We start from the raw sequence: 18324 nt of genomic DNA, 5'->3' as shown, positions 1-18324 counted from the left end.
AAAAAACATCTTTCACAGAAACTTTTAAAGGAAAGGCCAAAACTGACTCAATTGCCATTAAGACCGAGGAAGGATTATTTCCCCATGATGTATTTTACATTCTTTAACAATGATAAGCCCAACCTCTGCATACAAAAAAACCTTACTTACGTTTGGGTTATAAGCATTCAGCAAAGATTAGCATTAAAAAAATAAATAAAAAAGGTGTAATAGTAATAATTCACCTTTCTCTTTGACTGTAAACACATTCTCCTTTAATTTAATGCAGTTTTCGTCACATTCTTCCTCAATTTTGCCAGATTGTGGAGCCAACTTGGCAAATATCTTCCAGATACGGATAAGAGCATCCTGAGCGCAGCTTGCAAGATACATTACCTTGCCTGGAAAAAAAAAAAAGGTAAATTACATTTAGGAGGCTTTAACACATCATCTCTGTTTCTAATGCTTAGCAATCAATATGGTCTAACAGCATGCACAGAATTGCATTTGAGTGCTATAACTCCAAACACGTGAAGCTTGACAGACAGCGACAGCAAAAATGTTCCCATTCTGTTACCCTTATAGTTATGTAACTGTAAAAGGAGTGCAATAAAATCGTTCATATGCGTGGTCTCAAATTAAATTCCTAGAAATTCACTTTTGAGAGCATAAAAGAACTCAATTCATCAATAGTGCTGCGGTTTCTAACAGCCTTTATTTCTCCTTGCACATACAAACAGCTAACCTGACCTTTACCGCAGTGAGGTAATGGCTGTAATAAGTCTAATCAGGTAAAAGAGACTAGCAGAAAAGCAGCTTCTTAAAAAGTGCCTGTTGGATCACCAAGAATGCCATTTTAGACAGAGTGAGGCCTCGTTCACACTGCGTTCGGCTTGCGTGTCCGTCCGCAATGGGATTATTTTGAGGCGTTTTTTCTTTCCGATTCCTGGCGCTTGGGTTGGCGATTCTTTTTTGTGGTTAGCGGTTTCCGACGCATTTTTCCCAAGCGTTTTGGTAATTCACTCCCTGACGCAAGTCAGGAAGTGAACTCTTTGATCCGGAAAAGTATAAATACAATGCATTTATTCTTAAAAATGCAAAGGCAATCGCTCCACAAAGCGGTTTTGAGAGCGTTTGTTTTTCCTATACCTTCTATTGAGACGGAATCGCTTAAAAAATGGCTCAAGCACCGCTTATCTAAACAGATCGGAAACGAACCGCTTAGATATGAATTATCTAATAGAGAATTATTGTGTAAGCGCTTTCAGGGCGATTTTGAAAAATCGCCCACGTTTAAAAAAAAAAACGTCTGCAGTGTGAACAAGCCCTAAGAAAGGGTTAAAAACCTGAACAAGATTTTAAAGCTGTCATTACTTTGTATAACCTTAGATACACAGTTGTAACTTTAGCTAAATTGTAAAGCTGCTGGCTCTAATGCTCAGACTTCAGAAGGGGCTGGTTGTGCTGAAAAAGGCAAATGTCAGAGCTTTGTCTGGACAGTTCTGTGTGTTCAGGTAATGTTGCTAGGAGCATATTTTGTGTATATGTTACGGCCAGAACCCGAAGTTTGGCCACTTCTAGTTCTGGCCGGCCACTTCGGGTTCTGGCCGGCCAATTCGCGAAGTGCCCGCTGCGCTGCGGCCAATGTTAGAAACGGATCGTTTACTCTGATATGAATGTATCTTCTGGCCGCAGCGCAGCGGCCAAACGTATTAATTTGTTGCAATTTTTAAGCCGGCGGCAATGTAACGATTCAAGCCGCCGGCTTTTTCATCTGCCTCATCTCTCTCCCTCTCTCTTCTTATGGCCAGCCGGCGGGGGGGGGGGGGGGGGGGGGGACACGCGAGTCCCCCCGGGAGTCGTTCGTCGCAGCAGGGGCAGCAGAGCGGGGAGGCTGCAGACATTGCTTCTGCCAGCACCCGCTCTGCAAGAACGGCAGGCTTCCCTGCCGCGACGAACGACTCCGGAGGGACACGCGTGTCCCCGCCCGGCTGCCCATAAGAAGAGAGAGGGAGAGAGATGAGGCAGATGAAAAAGCCGGCGGCTTGAATCGTTACATTGCCGCCGGCTTAAAAATTGCAACAAATTAATACGTTTGGCCGCTGCGCTGCGGCCAGAAGATACATTCATATCAGAGTGATCCGTTTCTAACATTGGCCGCAGCGCAGCGGGCACTTCGCGAATTGGCCGGCCAGAACCCGAAGTGGCCGGCCAGAACTAGAAGTGGCCAAACTTCGGGTTCTGGCCGTAACATATACATACAATAAATGCCTTCCTACCCCCAGCACTGTGATTTCTAAAAGCTGTAGTCCGTTTCACAACTGTTTGGACAAGTGAAAGCGGAGAAAAAAAAAAGCCCTTACTGACTGAAAGATGCCTTTTTCACAGAACTGTTCCATCCAGCAACAGACCACCTTGTTGGATGTACCTTGTTTAACCTATTTATTGTGCTACAAGTACATTACCACTTTAGATCACTGGCCAAGAATGAGTATTACATCAGGTGTACCCATTCCACTAACTGCATGCTGGCTCCAGGTGTTGATCATACACCATTTAAGCCAAAATAAGAACATTACAGCCAGGCAGCTGGAATTTTTTTTTCCAGAAAGGAAGATGGCAGCCTACATACTCTTCTCACTACATGTTTATTTTAAAGTGAAGCAGAGATGGGTCACTAGTGCTTATTTATACTTACCTGGGGCTTCCTCCAGCCCCATGAGCAGCGCTGAGTCCCTCGGCTCCTCCATTAAGCCGATATGACTACCAGTAATCCTGGCAGTTGCAGCCTTTTGCGCATGTGTGGCTGAGCCACGTGCGCACCCCTTGTGCTCCTGTCTCCTGAAGTGTTCTGCGCATGTGTAGAAGACCTCGACTAAAGGAAACTGACCAGATTAACGGCAGTCGTAGCGCCAGAACAGAGGGTCCGAGGAGGCTGGCAAGGAACTCGGCGCTGCTCATTGGGGTGGAGGGAGGCCTGGGTAAGTATAAATTAAGCCTAGTGTACCATCTCTGGTATAAAGACATAAATCACATTTAAAAAAAAAAAAAAAAAATCGATTTAGTGAATATAACATTTATAACTGTACTCCAACTCCTAAAAATCACTTTTAGATATCCCAAAGTATTATGTTATGTATAAAAATTTAAAAAAGTAGATATATTGGATAGATACATGGTTTTGTCTCTGCTCAATGACACAGTCTTTCCGTGTCTCTGAGAGCTACAGTATATGAACTATTGACCTTTTCTCTGCCAAGCAAGAGTTTTATGGCTGTAATTCCATATCAGTGAGGGTTATGCTATGGTCTGACTGGTTCCACACTGGAGAAAAACAGCCAGTTGCATACCTGAATGGTTAACTCAAGCAGAAAAGTAAAAAAAAAAGGAACACCTAGTTATAAAATGCTCATGTCTATCTCATCATGTTACATGGCATTTAGGGCTGGTTAACACAATTTAACCACTTAAGGAATTCAGTCTTAAAACCCCTTAAGGACCAGACACTTTTTTTTCCATTCAGACCACTGCAGGTTTAACGGTTTATTGCTCGGTCATACAACCTACCACCTAAATGAATTTTACCTCCTTTTGTCACTAATACAGATTTCTTTTGGTGCTATTTGATTGCTGCTGTTATTTTTAGTTTTTATTATATTCATCAAAAAAGACATTAATTTTGTCAAAATTTTTTTTTTTTTTTTACTTTCTGTGCTGACATTTTTCAAATAAAGTAAAATTTCTATATACATTTTTGTCCAAATGTATTGTGCTACAGGTCTTTGATTAAAAAAAAAAATCCAATAAGTGTATATTTATTGGTTTGGGTAAACGTTATAGCGTTTACAAGCTATGGTGCAAAAAGTGAATTTTCCCAATTTTTGAAGCATCTCTGACGTTTCTGAGCACCTGTCATGTTTCATGAGGTCGAGGATAGTATAAATACCCCCCCAAATAACCCCATTTTGGAAAGACGACATCCCAAAGTATTCACTAAGAGGCATGGTGAGTTCATAGAAGATTTTATTTTTTGTCACAAGTTAGCGGAAAATGGCACTTTGTGACAAAAAAATAATTGACATTTTTTTATTTATTTATTTATTTATTTATTTTACGCACACAAATTGTCCATTTACAGATATATTTCTCCAACCCAGCACGGGTATGTGTAAAAATACACCCTAAAACACATTATACTAATTCTCCTGAGTACAGCGATACCACAAGTGTGACACTTTTTTGCAGCCTAGGTGCGCTATGGGGCCCAAAGTCCTATGAGTACCTTTAGGATTGCACAGGCCATTTTGAAGCATTTGGTTTCCAGACTATTCCTCACGGTTTAGGGCCCCTAAAATGCCAGGCCAGTTTAGGAACCCCACAAGTGACCCAAGTTTAAGAAAGAAGACACCCCACGGTATTCCATTAGGAGTATGGTGAGTTCATAGAAGATCTTTTTTTGTCACAAGTTAGCGGAAATTGATTATTTTTTTTTCACAAAGTGTCATTTTCCACTAACGTGTGACAAAAAATAACATCTATGAACTCAACATACACCTAACGGAATACCTTGGGGTGTCTTCTTTCTAAAATGGGGTCACTTGTGGGGTTCCTATACTGCCCTGGCATTTTAGGGGCACAAAACCGTGAGGAGTAGTCTGGAAACCAAATGCCTCAAAATGACTGTTCAGGGGCATAAGCATCTGCAAATTTTGATGAAAGGTGGTCTATGAGGGGCCGAATTTTGTGGAACCAGTCATAAGCAGGGTGGCCTCTTAGATGCCAGGTTGTATTGGCACTGAAGTGCAGGATGTTCTCAAATGACCTGGACATGGCAGCAGAGAACATGGGCATGTGATGTATTGGGTGCGTAGACCAATAAGACCGCAATACATTCTTTTTGATTAGACCCATGTTAAGGAGAAGGCCCCAAAAAATGATACGTTCAGAAACGGAGTGGTTTCCACCGAAAAGGCTGGGCATGGTAACTTCTTGGATTGGCGGTTGCGTATTGTGTGGCATATCGGGTGGCCTCAGTCACAATTAAGTCGTAGAGACCAGCAGTGATCAGAAAAAAAACAATTCTGTCACTGCAGTGAGGCGGGTGAGGGTTTGGCCGGGTGATCAGAAGCCCATAGCGGGCAGATTAGGGCCTGATCTGATGGATAGGACTGCTAGGAGGTGACAGGTGATGACAGGAGGTAATTGATGGGTGTCTCAGGGTGTGATTAGAGGGGGGAATAGATGTAAGCAATGCACTGGGGAGGTTATCAGGGGGGGGTCTGAGGGCGATCTGAGGGTGTGGGTGGGTAACTGGGTGCCCGCAAGGGGCAGATGAGGGTCTGATCAGATGGGTAGCAGTGAGAGGTGGTGACAGGGGGTGATTGATGGGTGATCAGTGGGTGATTAGAGGGGAGAACAGCTGTTAACAATGCACTTGGAAGGTGATCTGAGGGCGGGTCTGCGGGCGATCTGAGGGTGTGGGCGGTTGATCAGGTGCCCGCAAGGGGCAGGTTAGGGTCTGATCTGATGGGTGGCAGTGACAGGTGGGGATTGATGGGTGAGTGACAGGTGATCAGTGGGTGATTACAGGGTAGAATAGATGTATACAGTACACAGGGGTAGGGGCCTGGGGAGGATCTGAGGGTGTGGGGGGGGGGGGGTGATCAGTTCCCCCCAGGGGAACTTGGAACTTTTTTTCAGTACAGGTTTTCTTTAAAGCGCTTTGTAGTATAAACCAGCCCTTAATCTACACTTTAAAGATTTCTCATTCCAAAATTTCTATAATCAAAATCCAAAGGGAAAGGATTACACCAACACAAACTTTAAGTATTTTTAATTTATTCCTTTTATTGTACTGTGAGCTGTATTATTTTTTCCATTATGTTTTCTATAATCAATGTACAGTCTTTCTTTTACTTTATTTAAAATAGTTTAGGCCAGGGATCAGGAACCTTTTTGGCTGAGAGCCATAAATGCCACATATTTTAAAATGTATTTCCCTGAGAGTCATACAGTATGTTTCAAACTGGGACAGTGCGCATGCGCAGCAAACGGCTCATGTCCCTGTTGCCATCGTGATGTGCATACAGTTGATCCGCCGGGCAGCGGAAGTGTCAGACACGTCTTCAGCTTCTCTTGGGTTTCAGCAACATTATCAATTTCCTTTGTAACATCAGCAAATTCACTTTGTAGGGTGAGATCCCTGCACTTAGGCCCAATTGCCTGCCTATCAAGTGACAAGCAGCCTATTGGGCCAATCAAAGTGCGGGGATCTCGTCCTACAAAGTCACTGGACCTGACATGGTCCAGACTGGGACAACTGGAGTAGCTGTTAGTTTTGGGGTAGCGCGAGTAAATTAGTAGTGCATGCTACAGCAGTAGCGTGTCTACTTTGAAAATGTCACTTGCGCTGCCACACTAAGCTGCGCTGCTTGAGTAGTGTAGCTTAGGGAATCAACCCCTGCTGATTTGTCTGTGAGCCAGATGCAGCAATCAAAAGAGCCACATCTGGCTCCCGAGCCTTAGGTTCCCTGCCCCTGATTTACGCTCTCTCCAGGATTTAAAAATGAACAGCACAGAACCTGCCTCTGTATGCTACCATAAAAATCAGGGCTGTGGAGTCGGTACAAAAATACTCCTGACTCCTCAGTTTAGGATTCCTCGACGCCGAATCCTGTAATTTGCATATTACAATCTTGTTGATTGAAAGCATGCAACATGAAATTCGTCTCTTAACTGCCAACGCTTAGGAATTTTAAAAGACAATTGAAGTGAGAAGGATATGTAGACTGCCATATTTATTCCCTTTAGTCATAGACTAAAACTAGTCATTGGTAAGAGTACTTGTAAAAGGTACACACCGGAATAAAGAACATCTATCAGGCCCTAATCAATGTAACTGTGGGTACATGTAAGAATGATGTGCAGGTACTCTGCAGGGGAATGAAGAGGTACTTCCTCTATTACACATTCTTCATGCACAATCTGAACATGGATCAGGCCTTAGGCAATGTGACTGTGGGTACATGTAAGGCCCAGAGCACAACAAAAACCCCTAGCAGATTCTCAGAACGCTAGAGGTTTTTGAAGCAGATTTCAGAGCGATTCTTGGCATGTTTAGAGCCTAGCGTTTCTTGGAGCATTTTAGTGTAGCAGATCACAAATATTAGCGGTTACTGAACAGCTAATGTAACAAAAACGCCTGGAAAACCGCTCTGATCTAGCATTTTTCAGAGCGGTTTTCCACTTTCCTATACTTTAACATTGAGGCAGAAACGCCTCAGAAATCTAAAAAATGCTGCAGCCTCCTAGTTTGCGTTTGTGGAAAAAACGAACCACTCTGGTTGGTGTGCACCATCCCATTCACTTTCATTAGCCAAGCGGTTTTCCCCCTGCAAGTGTTTTAAAAATACGCTGCAGAACCGTTCTGGTGTGCACCAGCCCTAAGAGTGATGTGTAGGTACTCTGCAGGGGAATGAGGAGATTCTTCCTCTATTACACATTCTTCATGTACAATCTGAACCAGGTTTATGGGTGATGGACAACACCTCTGTGTTCAATGTGCAGAGACAGATGAAATTAAAGTTTTATACATACATGGGGCTTCCTCCAGCCCCCATCAGGATAATCAGTCCCTTGCTGTCCTCCTCCACCACCTGGATCTTCTGCTATGAGTCCAAATACTTGAGCTAGTCTGGCGCAGTGCGCATGCACACACTCCGCCGCCGGGAACCTACTACACCTGCGCAGCACTAATGCGCAGGTGCAGAATGCTCCTGGCTGTAGGAGCGGCACGTGGCTGGACTGCGCTGACTGGATGAATTACCGGAACTCATAGCAGAAGATCCAGGTGGTGGAGAAGGACAGCGAGGGACTGATTGGCCTGAAGAGGGCTGGAGGAAGCCCCAGGATTATATATATATAAAAAAAACTTTTCTTTTCATCCGTCTCAGGTACCCTTTAATTCGTAGTCACCAAACTAAATTTTAACAACATATCAAATTATTTGATTTCATGAGCAGAGTGCATACATTTGCATAAATCAGCATCAACGCAGAATTATTTCCATCTCATTGACCATCTCTATTGGTAACACGGCTACACATCAGGCTTTATGCTTACAGCATAGATGTTATTTAGTATATATAAGAGTCCTGTGTACACATCATATATACTGTACAGTCACAATCAGGTATGTACTTAAGTGGCCAAAAAGTAGAAATACACCTACATACACCCTTCCTGTAGTTATCCCAAAAAAAAAAACCACACCATGGTTACTTTAGGGACTTTTTAATATGTATGTCATGAGCATATATTACTATTATTTTCTGCAAATATAGGCTTCTAATTGTAATATAGAAAAAAACACTAAACGGAAAAAAAACAAAAACCCTTTATTTGCATTTAAATTTTAGCACCATATTATTGTACTATGGACATCATTTCCAGAGCTGTGGAGTTGGTACAAATATCATCAGACTCCAACTCTGACTCCTCAGTTTATGAAACCACCAACTCCAGGTACCTAAAATTACTCAGACTCCACAGCCCTGATAATTTCAAGGTTGTAATAACGGGGGAAAAAATGGGCAAATAAAATGTGTGGGTTTTATCTACAATAGAACATTTTATTTTAAAACTATAATGGCTGAAAACTAAAATGAATTTTCTCAATGTTTTTCTTCTCTTTAAAGAGACACTGAAGCGAAAAAAAATGATGATATGATGATTTGTATGTGTAGTACAGCTAAGAAAAAAAACATTAAAGGTGGCCATACACTGGTCGATGTGCCATTAGATCGACCAGCTGACAGATCCCTATCTGATCGAATCTGATCAGAGAGGGATCGTATGGCTGCCTTTACTGCAAACAGATTGTGAATCGATTTCAGCCTGAAACCGATTCACCATCTGCTGAGCTGCTCCTGCCGCCTGCCCCCCCCCCCCCCCATATACATTACCTGAGGCTAGCTCCCAGGCATCTTCTCCGCATTGCACGGCTCTGTTCCGGCTCCATCCCGGCGCTTCCTGTGTTACTCCGTGACCAGGAAGTTCAAATAGAGCGCCCTCTATTTGAACTTCCTGGTCACTGCAGTGACACAGGAAGCGCCGGGATGGATGGAGCCGGAACAGAGCCGTGCAGCGCGGAGAAAACGCCCGGGAGCCAGCCTCAGGTAATGTATACTTGATCGGATCGGCCGCCGCTAGCGACGCGCACTTTACCCGCGGGCGATCGAGGGTAATTTCCCGCACAGCGCGATCGACGGACCGATCCGATTTCGGGAGGAAATCGGATCGGCGGCTGCGTTTACCGCGAACGATTGGCAGAAGATTCGATCCCAGGATCGAATCTGCTGTCGAAACGGCCGCGAATCGAGCCAGTGTATGGCCTGCTTAAGATCAGATACATCAGTCTAATTGTTTCCAGTAGAGGAAGAGTTGAGAAACTCCAGTTGTTATCTCTATGCAAAAAAGCTATTAAGCTCTCCGACTAACTCAGTCGTGGAGAGGGCTGTTATCTGACTTTTATTATCTCAACTGTAATTGAACTGTTTACTTTTCCTCTGCTAGAGGAGAGTTCATTACTTCACAGACTGCTCTGAAAGACTCATTTTGAATGCTGAGTGTTGTGTAATCTGCACATATTATAGAGTGATGCAATGTTAGAAAAAACACTATATACCTGAAAATAAAAATATGAGAATATTTTCTTTGCTGCTAATCTTCTAGTAATTATTCATAGTACACAACCAATTCATTATATCATATATTTTTTTTCGCTTCAGTGTCTCTTTAAAGTGTACACGAAACGGGGCATATTAAAAATCTATACACACCGGTGGCTTCCTCCAGTCCCCCCCCCCCCCCGGCCTGATCGCTCCCTAGCCGCTGTCCTCCGCTGCCTGTAGCCTCCGCAAACGGCCCCCGGTAATTCATCCACTTGGCACAGGTGCAGTCGGGCCGTGCACGCTCCCCCGTCCCGCACCTGTAGCTGGAAACATACTGCGCAGATGCACAACCTAACCATGGAAGCATAACGAGGGAATAGGCACAGCCTGCGCAGTATGCTCCGGACTGGAGGACTTTACGGGACAATTTGCAGTGTCTGCAGGCAGCGGAGGACAGCGGTGGGTACTACGCGCAGGCGCACAACACTCCCACAACAGGGGAAAGGGCACAGAGCAGTATGCCCTGGATCAGAGGACTTTCCAGGACAGTTTGCGGTGGCTGCAGGCAGCGGAAAACGGCGGCAAGGAAGTGATCATGTCGGAAGGGGCTGGAGGAAGCCCCAGGTATGTATACTTTTTTATATCCCCATCTAAGATTTACTTTAAAATGCATATAAAATAAAAATTATTCTTAGAAAAAAGTACCACCCAAAGAAAGCCTAATTTTTAGGGAAAAAAACCCAAAACGATAGATCATTTTGGTGCGATAAGTAACGATAAAGTTATTAACAAATTAATGGGAGGAGTGTGATGTGAAAATTGCTCTGGTTGTCAAGGGAGAAAAAAAACTCAGGTTGGGAAGTGGTTAATGACAGGGGTAAACAAAGTTACCTTGCAGACGTGGACTGTGGAGGATGTCGCCCGCTTATAAAGCGCAAGTTTGTGGGGGCAAGGATTGTTACGGCAGGTTAGGTAATATTAACCATGACACTTCCCTCAGCTTGTTGGTACACATACTGTATGATAGGCCTGAGTACTGGAAAATCTATAACTGGCTGTTCAATTCAATGTAAGGTGTAGCATGGCTGACTGCCAGAGAACAAGGAAAATGTGTTTTACTTAAAAGCAGTTTTGGATGCCCATGCTTAGAGTATATCAGAGTATTAAGAGAAAATGTACCAGTACATCTACTTTATTGCACATCTACGCACTTTTCACTGATCCATTTTCTTTTATTTTAATTGGACAATGAACAGAAGCAAACATTCAAATGATGTATGGATAAATGATAGACACTTGTGAACGAAAAAAACTGTCCTAGGCTAGCAGCTTTCGAAAGAACATTGTAGCATTAACTCCATTAGGTCAATATTAGGAACAGGGAAAAGACTGTGCACACTGGGCATTCTGTGAGCTGCTGTATTAGCAGTTTCACCCCCTTCTCTTGCTATTAAGAGAAAACTCAGCAGAATTTCCCTGGCACGATGCAGGGAGAGAATACACACTTAATAAGCGAAAAGCAAGAAGAGCAGAACAGATTAAGTGACAAAGCATGTGCTGTTGAGAGCATTACAAAGATGACATCTAAGCAAAATGGACCGCAGTAAGTCAACATTTCACAAACAAAATTAGTAAGTCAGTTAGCAATTTTATTTCCATTAGGAACCATTAAATAAAAAAATAATTAAAAAAAAAAAAAGAAAAAAAAAAAAGAAAAAAAAAAAAGGATTGAGGTTACAAAAAAAAAAAAGAAAAACAATTATTGGGATTACCCAAACTATTGGGATTGGTGCTTTTTAAGTAATGCACGCAGGACCAGAGTAGTGTGCAAATAGCAAGCAAGCTACAAGTGGCTGCCAGTCCACCCAAAGATCATGGGTCTCCGACTGACGTTTGATGCATGCTCCCATCCACTTTTAAAGGTGCACTATGGGGGAAAAAAAATGTGCAAGCATATACAAATAAGTACGTTTTTTTCCAGAGTAAAATGAGCCATACATTACTTTTCTCCTATGTTGCTGTCACTTACAGTAGGAAGTAGAAATCTGATAGAAGCAACAGGTTTTGGACTAGACCATCTCTTCATTATTATTATTATTATTATTTATTGTATTTATAAAGCGCCAACCTCTTACGCAGCGCTGCACAATAGATAAATGGGTTAACATACAGGTAGAACATACGGAAACTCACAACAAAACAAGATCATGCAAATGATTTGATAACAATACAGTATCATAGGTCAAAATAGAGACTGTTCGAGTCTACAAGAGGGGTGGTTGCGAGTAAGATTGCATAATCAAGCTGGATACGTTAGGGAGGAGGGCCCTGCCGGAGGCTTACAATCTAAAGGGTGGGGTGGAGACAATAGGTGCGTCTTTTGAGAGGGGGTCTAACAGAACATATTATGGTGCTGGTGTAGGGGGGTATGCGAGCGTGAAGAGGTGAGTCTTGAGAGCTTGTTTGAAGGAATTAAAGGTGGGGGCGAGTCTGACGGCTGGTGGGAGAGAGTTCCAGAGAGTAGGGGCGGCCCTGGTGAAGTCCTGCAATCGTGCGTGTGACTGAGTTATGCGTGGTGCGACTAGGCGCAGGTCATTGGAGGATCGGAGGGGGCGGGCTGGTATGTGCCTGTGGACCAGATCAGAGATGTAGGTTGGGCAGGTCTTGTGCACTGATTTGTAGGCAAAGCACAGGATTTTGAAATTGATCCTAAAGCTGATGGGGAGCCAGTGTAGTGCTTTACAGAGCGGAGTTGTAGAGGCGCTGCGGTGAGAAGAATGTATCAGTCTGGCTGCCGCATTCATTACCAATTTAAGTGGGTCAGTACGGTTAGAGGGGAGGCCAGATAAAAGAGAATTGCAGTAGTCTAGGCGGGAGATGACAAGGGCGTGGATAAGGAGTTTAGTGGTGTCAGGGGACAGGTAGGAGCGGATCTTGGAGATGTTGCGGAGGTGGAAGTTGCAGGATCTGGCAATACCTTGGATGTGGGCGGTAAAGGAAAGTTCAGAGTCCAGAGTAACGCCTAGACAGCGGGCTTGGGAGGTAGGGTGGATTATAGTATTTTCAATAGTGACGTGCAGATCTGGGAGGGGTGCAGCTGTGCGGGGTGGGAATATTAGAAGCTCAGTCTTGTCCAAATTAAGCTTCAGGTACCTGGCAGCCATCCAGGAGGAAATGGATGTGAGGCAGGCAGAGACTTTGTCCATGGTAGAGGAGGAGAGGTCTGGGGTGTGGAGATATATCTGGGTGTCGTCGGCATACAGGTGGTAATTGAAGCCCATGGAGGAGATGATTTTGCCAATTGAGGCAGTATAGAGTGAGAACAGTAGGGGTCCTAGGACGGAACCTTGAGGAACACCAACTGAGAGGGGTGTAGGAGTGGATGAGGAGCCATTGAAAAATGTTGTAAAGGAGCGGTTGGAGAGGTAGGAGGAGATCCAGGCTAAGGCTAGGTCCTGAATGCCCATTAGCTGCAGGGAGTGGAGGAGGAGGGAGTGGTCGACAGTGTCAAATGCCGAGGAGAGGTCCAGGAGGAGCAGGATGGAGTATTTACCTTCGGCTTTGGCAAGGGCGAGGTCATTTACCACTTTGGTGAGGGCGGTTTCTGTAGAATGGGCTGTGCGAAAACCAGATTGCAGGGGATCGAGAAGGGAGTTGGAGTTAAGGAAGTTGGTCAGGCGTTGGTGGGCCAGGCGTTCAAGAATTTTTGAGGCAAAAGGGAGGAGAGAGATTGGGCGGTAGTTGGATGGCAGAGCAGGGTCAAGTGAAGATTTCTTTAGTAGGGGAAGCACAGCGGCCTGTTTGAATACGGAGGGGAAGATGCTGGTGGAGAAGGAGAGGTTGAACAGATGGGTGAGGACAGGGGCCAGATCAAAAAAATGTGGGCGCAGAGAATCAGATGGGACCGGATCTAGGGGGCAGGAAGTGGCAGGTGAAGTTGCCAGCAGCTGGTTGACTTCCTCCACCGTGATTATCAGCAGCATTGCATTTTTTTTTTTAATAAGCCTCACATACACAGGTGTAGTGCACAGTGGCTAAGTGGATAGCACTCTTTCCTTACAGCTGTAAGGTCTATGGTTTTGTTTCATTACAAAAACAGCATCAGCATGCAATATGCATGTTCTACCCATGTTGGCATGGATTTCCTCTAGATACCCCAGTTCCCTCCTACAACACAATATCGTTCTAGATGGATAATGGACATTTCCATGATTTGCTTGATGGATTTACTTTATTTTGTGCAGAACTGTGGAAATTGCAGTAGCACTAAATAATAATAATAAATTATTATTATTATTATTATTATTATTATTATTATTATTATTATTATTATTATTATTATTATTAATAATATTACTCCCCTCCATTAAAATGCATTAGACTAAGCAGAAGCCTACAGAACCCGCACTTCTTGTTTTGTCTACAAAGTTCGAAAAGCCTAAAAATGAACCTTCACTTATTATTGTAAATACCTCACACAGCTTAGAAATACATACAATATTAAAAATATACACAAGCAGAACAAGTGCAAGGCAAATATACTGATAAACAATTCATAGATAGATAGTCACTTTTTTTTAACACCTGCAACTGACTTTGTCCACATTTAATATTGCAATTATAATTATACATACACGTACACTTTGAGTTATCAACATGACAATTTAAAGTAGCAACTGCAGGTTAATAAGTAAAAACCCTGAACATAGGTGTAATAGGAAAGCAAATACAAAAAAAAAAATCTAGAAAAACTCATACTCATGGCTAAATTGAAATCTCTTTCAACCACACCTTGTTAAGATCGACAACGCAATTTCTACAGGAAAGAATCCACAGTAAACAGAATTTTTATGATGTATATAGACTCAGAGCACATTTATAAAAGGACACAGTAGATGTACATACCATTTATGGCAAACTCCACATCTCTAACCCAGTCTTCATGTCCATATAGGACCTGTATCTTCTGAAACTTAAAAAAAAAAAAAAAAAAAAAAAAAAAAATATCAAAAGCACAATAAAAACAGTTACACATTCGTTAGACATGAAATAGAGAAATTAAAAAAAAAAAAAAAAGCTTATTTTAAATGCTTATGATTGTAAACTTGCATTAATAAACAATGTGCAAGGTTTTGCCCATCTGTAATTTTTTGCAATAAATACACTTAAAATAGCATGTTGGATAGGTTATGCAGCTCTACTGTCTGTAGAAATGACAGTAAAATTGTATTGGGTGAACAGCTATCCGAACTCTTCCCCATCCCGTCATTGACCAGATAGTCAGGAAAGAACTGGAAGGGGCAACACATCGTCTTTCCTTGTGTAGACAGCCTAAAGGTGGGTACACACATCAGATAAAAGTCTTTGGAAAAGGCAAGATCACAGACCAATTTTACCCCCTTCCATGTAGTATGAGAGCATACTCTTTTTAGTCTATTCTATTGAGCTGAACTCCCCATCAGATAAAAATCTTTGCAAGATGCTGTAAACATGCAAAAGATCAGTATCTGCAAAAGATCAGCTCCTGCAAAATGCATTCATAGTCTATATCTGCAGATCTCATACACACCTTGTTTAACGGACATTCATCTGCATATCAGATCCACCTGTATGGATCTTCAGATCTGCAGATGATTGTCTGATCTGCAGATGAATGACCATTAAACAAGGTGTGTATGAGGATCTGCAGATATCATAGACTATATGAATGCATTTTGCAGGAACGGGTCTTTTCCATGTGTACAGCATCTCAGTGTACAGCATCTTGCAAAGATTTTTATCTGATGGGGAGTTCAGCTCAATAGGATAGACTGTGTAGAGCATGCTCTCACACTACATGAAAGGGGGTACAATTGGTCTTTGATCTTTCATTTTCCAAATACTTTTATCTGATGTGTGTACCCACCTTAACACCTTCCCTGCTAAGAAATCAACTCACTGTGGCCAGTATTTCTGCATCACAATTAAAAAGTGCCTACTCTTCCTTTCTCTGTTGTGTGTGAAAAAAAATATAAGAGGCACACATGATTTTTATAAAACACAGTGCAGAGGGTGTGAGAAGAAGCAAATGTTTTTATTACACTAGGTACGAGTACAGATTCCAGGCTTTAAAGAGACTCTGAAGCCACTATAAAGCCACTATATCATTGCCAGACATAAACCGCTGCATCCCCCGTGGCAAAACGAGGGGTGTATACCCCAAAATCCCCTTTGCAAAATCCACGACATTCCGGGTCGTGGATTTTGCTGGCCAGGTAGGCAGAGCTTAACACTGAAGCTCTGCCTCCATTCGCGTCAATCCACAGCGGATCTCCACCTTTCCCCCACCCCTCTCAGTGAAAGAAGAAAGAGGGGCGGGGAGAGGCGGCAATCAGCGTGGATTGATGCGACGAGCTACAGCGGAAAGCTCTGCCTCAATCAGGAAGAACTCCCCCAACATTGCCCCGAGGAATTTGGGGGTGATAGAACCTTCGTTTTGCCGAGGGGATGCGGCGGTTTATGTCTGGCAATGATCCTTAAAAGAAATAAAAAGGTAAAAACTGATTTTTATAGTGGCTTCAGAGTCTCTTTAAATAATCACATTGCTCAAGTGGGATCACACAGGTTTATATTAGCAAGAGCTTTTCAAATCACAAGCATTTAGAAAAGTGCTGCTAGTGGGTCCCAGGCCAAACTCTATGGGCAAGGCAGTTTCTAGGCCAAAAAGCAGCCCTAGTTTCCCCACCATAAATGTATAATTAATGTACATAACAGGAAAACTCCTCTGAATGTGGGTGAGTAAGATATCAACAACATGTATATATCACCAAAGACAAACAGAGAACCAACTAGACAAGACACAGACCATTTATATTGACTCAAAGCCAATATTTCTAACTGATTGATAGAACAGAGTGGCGTAATTATTAGTGTTACCAATGTTCTGTTTCCCATTAGTACTACACATTTTTTAGTACTACACTTTTAGTACAACGTCCCTCCTATTTATTAAAAACATCCTGAGAAAAAACTATTATTTGACAGTTGTCCTTTAAAATTAGTCCAAGACACTAGATTTTCAGGGATACAAACAGCATATCTAAAAAGAACATTTAAGTGATATTTTAAAGCAAATCTCAAGTGAGGGAAAAAGACCATTGAAAATAAACAGATATAGCGTGGCTAATTTAAATACTTCATCAAATCGTCCTCGGGGAGTAAGTGTTGAAATAATTAAGAAGTGATGATGAACGCTTATATATCTACATTACAATGTCTTTACAGGTTATAAATGATTTTACATTAGCTATGCAATAAAAAAGGGAAGCCAGCCATGTTATGGCAAACCCTTTCACAACACTGTTCTTTGTAGTTTTAGATAAAAATTCATTTAAAAACACATTAGTAAAATTCATTGCATATCAGCATAGCACATTTACCACTTGCAGCATGCAAAGAACAAAGACAGTCCAAATATACACAATTTCCGACTAGGCTGCCATTAGGTCAGATGATTTTGCACTGCACACTGTTCATTTTTACAAGTAGCCTATTACCAACTGTGAGAGCAATAATTACCTGCCCATCTTGTTTAACATACAAATGAACCCGGCTGTCGTCTGCTCCACAGGCTAAAATGGGCACTATACAAAAAGAAAAGAGTGGGGAGATGTTTGTATTAAAAATCAACACAAACACAGCTTAAGTGATTTTAAAGTGGTAAATTAAACAACTTGCGCAGACAAAAAAAAATTACACTGAATTGGCATTCTAAAGGACAAACTAAATGTATAGTAAATTTGGTAAACTGCATCTGATAAAAAACACCCAAGATCGTAAAGAGACATTTAATTTAGACGGTATAAAAACAGAAATGAGCTATAAATAGTGTAGAGAATACTATTCCACTTTGCTGTGAGACTGGCTAACTAGAGCACAACAAATTCTGCTTTTCAATCAGCCAGCTTGGCTACAGTGTGTGCAATCTGTTAGAGGACTCTACCCATGGAAAGAAAGGCCTACATGGAGCGCAGCTTTCCATTGAATGCCCCTGTGCAATCTTAAGAACAATTTGAAACTATAAATGCTGTACAGTTAAAGGATACCTGAATCTGAGAGATATGGAGGCTGCCTTATTTAATTCTTTTTAAACAATACCAGTTGCCTGGCAATCCTGCTGATCTCTTTGGCTGCATTAAAGTCTGAATCACTCGCCTGAAATAAGCATGCAGCTAATCTAGTCAAACTACGGTCATCCGATCTGCATATGCTTGTTCAGGGTTCTGGCTAAAAGTATTAGAGGCAGAGGATCAGCAGGACAGCCAGGCATTTGCATTACTTAAAAGGAAATACCTACATGTCTGCTTCCATATCCCTCTCACTTCAGGTGTGCTTTGAGCTTTTGTCAAGCACTGGTACATGGTTGCTATACCAATGCACAATATGGTCCCTAAAAAATTAATATAGGCTCTTATAAAACTGACTCTTATGAATTACACTTTTCACTATACTTTTGCAGCTTTGGTCCCCATGTAAGTATCTTCCAAAGACAAATACAGACTTTCACACCTTTATGAAAGAAGCCTAGCTGCTGTAGTAAAGGCATGCTTCCAAACATAACGAACTAGAAGGTATGCCAAATCTTTGTCACACAAAGCCATGTACAATTTTACCAACCCCATGTCCTGACCGAGCT

General features: G+C 42.4%; 1 protein-coding gene across 3 annotated transcripts in view; it reads right to left on the bottom strand.

The window, feature by feature from the left end:
• The window catches only part of ELP2 (elongator acetyltransferase complex subunit 2), a 158857-nt gene that overhangs the window by 98844 nt on the left and 41689 nt on the right, over nucleotides 1–18324 (bottom strand). For all 3 annotated transcript variants that reach the window (XM_068236709.1, XM_068236710.1, XM_068236711.1), the window contains 3 exons: nucleotides 17208–17272; nucleotides 14556–14622; nucleotides 225–380 (listed from right to left, as the gene is read on the bottom strand). In XM_068236709.1, coding sequence (XP_068092810.1) covers nucleotides 225–380; nucleotides 14556–14622; nucleotides 17208–17272 — 288 coding nt within the window. The remainder of the gene's footprint in view (nucleotides 1–224; nucleotides 381–14555; nucleotides 14623–17207; nucleotides 17273–18324) is intronic.

This window comes from Hyperolius riggenbachi, chromosome 5, assembly GCF_040937935.1.
Source record: "Hyperolius riggenbachi isolate aHypRig1 chromosome 5, aHypRig1.pri, whole genome shotgun sequence".
Taxonomy (NCBI): domain Eukaryota; kingdom Metazoa; phylum Chordata; class Amphibia; order Anura; family Hyperoliidae; genus Hyperolius; species Hyperolius riggenbachi.
This window is presented reverse-complemented; position numbering and strand designations above follow the sequence as displayed.